Below are 6345 nucleotides of genomic sequence, written 5' to 3'. Positions count from 1 at the left end.
TCTCAAGAAAGTTTTAAAGAATGCGGATTTTGAGAAACACTTATTTTCAAAGGAGGCGGAGTGATAGTAACCTTTAATAAAACTATCAAATGAAAATCTTGCCCTCTATTTTGTCATTAGCTTCTACGTTCTATGTCCACATTGATTCGGAAAAGATGATGGCTACATTGCCCTTGTTAGCCATCAAAACAACACACTTTACATCCAAAGCTTTACTACACCGATGAAGCAGCGAGCACCTGGGTTGCCGACGAGGGAGGAGTAGAGGCAACGGCCATGGAGGAGCAACAGATCTAGGTCATCGACAAGGGAGGAACAATGGCAGCAGCCATGGATCACCTGGAGGAGGGGAAGAAATTAGTGAAAATTTCTGGGAAATCGGAATCTGTGGGAGTGTGCAAAAGGTGCAGTGGCACAGGGCCACGAATTTCTGAGAGCCCAAAAAAAAAAAAATTCAATTTCCTATATGTTACATAGGAGTATAAATTTTCTAATAAAAAGGTTTTTGACTGAAAAGAAAAATCATCATCATATGATTTTATTGATATAAAATTGATTAAGTGGAGTCTATACTTAATATATTAATTGTCCACTTTTTTCTAGCAATATAAAAACTTGTATATTACTTTCTTCCACTTTTCTCTAGCAATAAAAAATTAACTTTTGTATTACTTTCTTCTACAATCACAAGCATATTTATGTATCTCTCTTTCGGTCGTGCTCCATTTTTCATGGATGAACCCTAAACCATTATTTCATGGCAATTTGAAATTATTCAATTAGTAAGAGTGAGATGTTGATTTTAGTTAAGTTTGAAGATTGATTGTTGGCTTCTGTGTCAATATATTGTCCACAAAATTATATATGTTTTTTAAATAAAGCAGACCTTTTTATTAGAGTCTCAAAATGTCAGAGACAGTCCTGATCGGAATGAAGAGAAAGAAGGGAGACAATAGAGCATCTGGAGGAAGGGAACAAATTAGCAAATCTCTTTATGGGCTCAAGCAATCGCTCCATGCTTGGTTTGACAAGTTTACTCAAGCAATGAAGAAATATGAGTATCGCCAGAGTCATTCAGATCACACTCTATTTCTGAAACATAGGCTTGGCAAATTGACTGGTTTAATTATTTATGTGGATGATATGATTATTGTAGGGGATAAGTCAGAAGAAATATAGAAGCTATAGGTAAATCCTACATCTGAATTTGAGATGAAAGGTTTGGGAGAATTGTAGGACTTCCTTGGAGTTGAGGTCGCCCGTTCACCTATAGGAATTTTCTATGTGTTGGATTTGTTGAAAGAGACTGGTATGTTAGGTTGTAAGCCTCTGGGTAATCCTATGGTAGAAAAGCATCACTTGGGTATTTACCCTGATTAGATTCCTATTGATATTGGTAGATATCAAAGACTTGTGGGGAGATTAATTTATTAATTTCATACTCGTCCTAATATTGCATATATTGTGAGTATTGTAAGTTAGTTTATACACTTACCCAGTGGAGATCATATGGCTGCAGTAATGCGAATTTTGTCATATTTGAAGTTCTGCATCTGGTAAAGGAATACTTTATGGAAAACATGGACATCTAAAGGTTGAGGGGTTTACAGGTGGAGATTGGGCTGACAATGTTACTGATAGACAGTCTACATCTGGGTATTTTACGTTTATTGGAATTGATTTCGTTACGTGGTGTAGTAAGAAGCAGAAAGTGCTGTCAGGGTCGTCTATGGAAGCTGAGTATAGAGGTATGGCACACAAAATATGGCAACTTCTTTGGTTACGTAAACTTTTGAGATGTTTCTGTTTTAAACCAAAAAAAGGTTATGGAGTTATATTGTAACAAAAAATCTACAAGGGAGTTAATTGATAATTTGGTACAACATGATTGAACAAATCATGTGGAGGTTGATTGGCACTTTGTCAAGGAAAATCTTGAAAGAAAGATTGTGTCTATACCATTTGTGAGTTTGTTCTTACTCATACAGTATCTAGTAAGGTTTCGTATGACTCAATTGTCAAGTTGGGCATGTATAATATCTATGCACTAACTTAAGAGGGAGTGTTGATTTGAGTTTTAATTGTAATTTCTTAGAATTCTATTTTAGGTAGGAATAAGATTTGTAATCCTTAAGATTTAATTTCATTCTCTTTTGTAATTACTTTCCTTGTAGAATAATGAATGTGCCTACGTATTGTAAACCCTAATTGATAAATAAAGTAACGAAATACTGAACGTATTTCTTCTATTGCTCCCAATAAAAATCAAACCCATAATTTCTCTTATTTTCATTTTCTTTCTCTTCATATCAAGCCCATACTTTCTGTTCTTTTCATTTTCTTTCTCTTCAAATCAAACCCATAACTCAAATGAAACCTATATTTTAGTTCATTCCCATGTTTAGAATTTAGATTCAAAAGCTTTCCCTTTCAACCCAAGGATAGTTCATTGTATGCAGCCCGATTTCATTAGAACAATTAGTCCGACATCACCAGAAGTTGTTACTTCCTCTTGAGAAATTTCTTTTATATTGCAAGTCCTTATTTATACTCTACCTGTCATTTACTGTTTGTCTTCAGTTCATTTAATATTTTGCCTTGCCTTCTAAGTAAAGTTGATATGTTGCCCGACATATGGAAATACAAAAATGCCCTTACAGCGATAAAATGTTGCTTGACTAACTGATACCTGAACAAAAAATTTCAAGAGGTGTATATGTAGTTAACCCTATAAATGAATCATGTGATTCATGTTTAAGCTCAATATATATCTCTTTTCTTGTTATTTTATTTATTTTATAAGAAACGATGTTAATTAGATAAACTCAAACTATACATTTTTGTTTTCAAACAAACGATATTATCTATACTAAGGGAGGGGGTGAGCTTAGTCTCACAATAGGTTAGCAACAATGTGGTTCAAATTCGGCTTTGGCGAGAATTGAACCTAAGGCCTCCCACTTACAAGTGAAGAAAAATATCGTTAGACCGTAGAACTAAGTGACAACTTAAACTATACTACTAGACATTAAAAATACTAACTGTAAGAGTATGTTAGGGGATTTGACGGGTTAGGGGGAGTGATTTACTGTTCACGAGCTAAAGGTTTACATTGTACAATGGTGGGAAAATTACTGCGAATTTTAAGTAAGTTGGAAGGATGATTTAAGTTTACCGCCAATTAGTTTTTGAAAGGTGTAAAATATCTCAAGAAAATGGAATTAAATTGCCAGATATATAATATATATAAGCATGTGGTTTATATTGGGCATCATTTCACTATCAGCACCCACCGTTAATCTAATCGAATGTTTTTTCTTGTATGTAAATCTAATTGAATTGTTATGAAAATACAAAGAAAGGGTTGCTTGATTTAAGGAACTGTCGTTTAAGTTTGTGGAGCAGATACATCAATATGTTATATAGATAAGAGTGGCATGACAACGATATGCTACTATTTTTCATTTGATTTGTATTTTTCAATAGGTGATATCTTTTAACTGAGTATTCTGCCACTCAGCACGTCGGGTGTCAAGAACAATCTTGCACAATTTGATCTAATTGAAAAAAAAATTAAAAAAAAATAAAAAATAAAAAATCTCAGAGACTTAGTAGTGCTTTTTTAAAGAATTAATTTGTGGCCTATTGGTTTTCTTTTAAATCTTATGTGCAAATTTGACAAAGACTGGTAGCTCCTCGTCCATGCAGACTTGCAGAGCGATACATTCATTATTTATCCAGCATAAGATAAGTTAAATGACAACTATGAAGTTGGTAAAGCCACATGTTCAACTTGAGCAATCATGCAAACAAACACAAAAACGTATAGACAGAAATTTTAATTATTCTTATTATTTCCAATACCTCAGCTTAAACAACTCGACTCCCAAAGACAGCAAACAGATCCCAGTACTGCTCTTCGATCCTGAGAAATTCCACAAGTTTTACTTCCAGCCAAAACAATAGGTTCTTCTTTTCCGTTGTTGGCGGTTTAATTCATTAATCTTAATTTCTAAGGATGGCAGTAAGTTTCATTGTCCTTTTTGGGGTGCTAGGTAATTTATAAGAATCAGTTCTCCGTGTTTTCTTCGTTACTTTTCATTTTTCGAATTCGTATGAACTGATGTGAAGTGTTACACAATGATTTGCATGTGTTTCAGGTAACATTATGTCGGGATTAGTCTACATCTCTCCTGCGTGAGCTCATTAATTACAACTTACTAACCTTGGTTTTAATAGTTCTTGTGCAGATTTGATTTCTATGGCAACTGATTACGTGAACGGATTGTTTGAATTGTTGTAGGAACGTGTTTGTGCGAATTGTAAAGCGTAGATCAACTGAGGAATTTGAGAGTATTCCTTATGTTAGCAAATTATTGAATGCTTATTTCTGGTCTTACTATGGACTTGTTGAACCTAACAGTGTGCTCGTGGCCAGCGTCAATATTTTCGGTGCTGGTGTTGAGATCGTTTTTCTTACCATATTTCTACTTTTCGCAACACCAAGAATGAAGGTAAGTTGATTTATCTCTGTATTACAAAAGTATACATAAGATACTAGAATTTTCAAGTTCTTATTACTTTAATTATTGATCGCTTATTTGATGGTCATGCGATCTTAGGCTAGGACTGCCATGCTTGTTGCTGCTCTTGATGTGGCATTTCCAGCAGCAGCAATTTTGCTTACTCAGTTTCTGCTACATGGCAACAAGCGAATCGATGTAGCAGGATTGTTCTGTGTAGTCTTCAGCATGATTGCATATGCTTCCCCTCTTTCAGCAATGGTACGTAGGATTAGTACTTGAAAACTTCAAAACAGGCAACATTAATTAAGTAAAGATGTCTATTAACATATATATGCTAAATCTTTTAATGTGTGTAGAAAACTGTGGTGATATTGAAGAGTGTGGAGTACATGCCTTTCCTTCTCTCATTCATCCTTTTCCTAAACGGAGGAGTTTGGACACTCTATTCCATTCTTGCAAAAGACTTGTTTGTTGGAGTAAGTACTTCCGAAGTACCAAATAAAATCACATATTTTGTAAATTTATAAAATAAATAATCATTATTGAGTTTAATATTTGTAACAATGGTCAAACATTTGCAGATTCCAAATGGGATTGGATTTTTGCTTGGAACTGCTCAGCTGATTCTCTATGCGATATACTGGAAACCAACTAAGCCCAATCAAGTATCGGATGACTTAGAAGATCAACAGATTAGTGAAGCACTCGTCCCAGCTTCAAAATCTACATAAGGCTAAAAGTGACATTATGTTCAGAGAAGAAGTCACTATATATTTTCCGGGTAAGAAAGAAGAGGACTGAATGTTAAATATTTCATGAGATATAGGCCACTATATATCATTATATATATGCATATATAGTTTAATTAGGGCCAAAGTAAATTAAGTTAAATTGCTATATATATATATATATATATATATATATATATAGCACTTGTAATATCTGATGCAGCTTTTGATATGAAGCAAAATGTTGCAAACCAATTTGGCGACTGACTGCATTATTTTGAATGATCATGATTGTCATGGACCCATGATTGTCCCATCAAGAATTCTATATGCTACATTATGCATTGGAACGGAAAAGGATCCTCTCTGGATCATCATTGTGGGGATCCGAGAATCAATCAATCACGATCATTCATTGTATATTGTGCGATCAGAAATTATTTAAAATTTAAAATTGAATATAAATAGTATATAACAAAAACTGATCGCACGATATACGATGAACAATCATATGATTAATGGATCTCCGGATCCCACAAAAACGATCCGGAAAGGATCCTTTTCCCATTGGAACCACACAATAGGTATCCGAAAAGATAAAAAAATCGCAGACAAATCATTGGGTTGGTGGGTGCCTGTCTCAGTCCATGACTAGGTGAACCATTTTAATTCTTTGTTCATAAGTAGATATTGGTTTAGATACTTTTCTTCTTGCGCTTATATGGATTTATCCATCCTAAAATTGGTAAATCTCAGATTCACCTCCATGAACTTCTTTTCTATAAATAATTTGTTTCAGGTCACAGAATATTTTCAACGTTAGAATTGAGTAATCAACATTTTGTGCTTTTGAGAGGCCAATAAAGAGAAATTTCAACAAGTTGTGTTGATCTCTTAGTTAGAGGGGAAACTTGTTCTTCTTGACCTTAGTTAGAGGGGAAAATTGTTTCTATTAACCTTTATGTTGAACAGGAGAAATCTTTCCATCTTCTTATGCTAAAAAATGAAACAATCATTGACCTATGCTGACATATGACATTTTTATTGACCTAAACCAAAATTTTCTATTAATTAAGGCGTTGACTAATCAA

General features: G+C 34.0%; 1 protein-coding gene across 2 annotated transcripts; it reads left to right on the top strand.

Moving 5' to 3' along the window:
• The first annotated feature begins 3667 nt into the window (after positions 1 to 3667).
• Positions 3668 to 5522, top strand: LOC103964212 (bidirectional sugar transporter SWEET17). 2 transcript variants are annotated; one of them, XM_048572032.1, is made up of 6 exons: positions 3668 to 4024; positions 4161 to 4197; positions 4304 to 4514; positions 4623 to 4784; positions 4883 to 5002; positions 5108 to 5522. In XM_048572032.1, exons 2-6 carry the CDS (start codon positions 4169 to 4171, stop codon positions 5255 to 5257), a joined length of 672 nt encoding a protein of 223 aa, XP_048427989.1. In that variant the 5' UTR covers positions 3668 to 4024; positions 4161 to 4168; the 3' UTR covers positions 5258 to 5522. The 2 variants fall into 2 exon arrangements, with proteins under 2 accessions (XP_048427989.1, XP_009375397.1); XM_009377122.3 differs by having other exon boundaries at positions 3669 to 4055; positions 5108 to 5519.
• The last annotated feature ends 823 nt before the right edge of the window (positions 5523 to 6345 follow it).

Source organism: the organism of the source record quoted next, unplaced genomic scaffold, assembly GCF_019419815.1.
Source record: "Pyrus x bretschneideri cultivar Hongxiangsu unplaced genomic scaffold, Pyrus_bretschneideri_v1 Contig109, whole genome shotgun sequence".
Classification (NCBI taxonomy): domain Eukaryota; kingdom Viridiplantae; phylum Streptophyta; class Magnoliopsida; order Rosales; family Rosaceae; genus Pyrus; species Pyrus x bretschneideri.
This window is presented reverse-complemented; position numbering and strand designations above follow the sequence as displayed.

Bases quoted from the DNA above. Each gene is read 5' to 3' on its own strand.
- LOC103964212 (XM_009377122.3), top strand. From the start codon at position 4,019: ATGGCAGTAAGTTTCATTGTCCTTTTTGGGGTGCTAG. The intron at 4,198-4,303 runs GTGAGCTCATTA...GAATTGTTGTAG, and splicing joins TTAGTCTACATCTCTCCTGC to GAACGTGTTTGTGCGAATTG. The intron at 4,515-4,622 runs GTAAGTTGATTT...ATGCGATCTTAG, and splicing joins TCGCAACACCAAGAATGAAG to GCTAGGACTGCCATGCTTGT.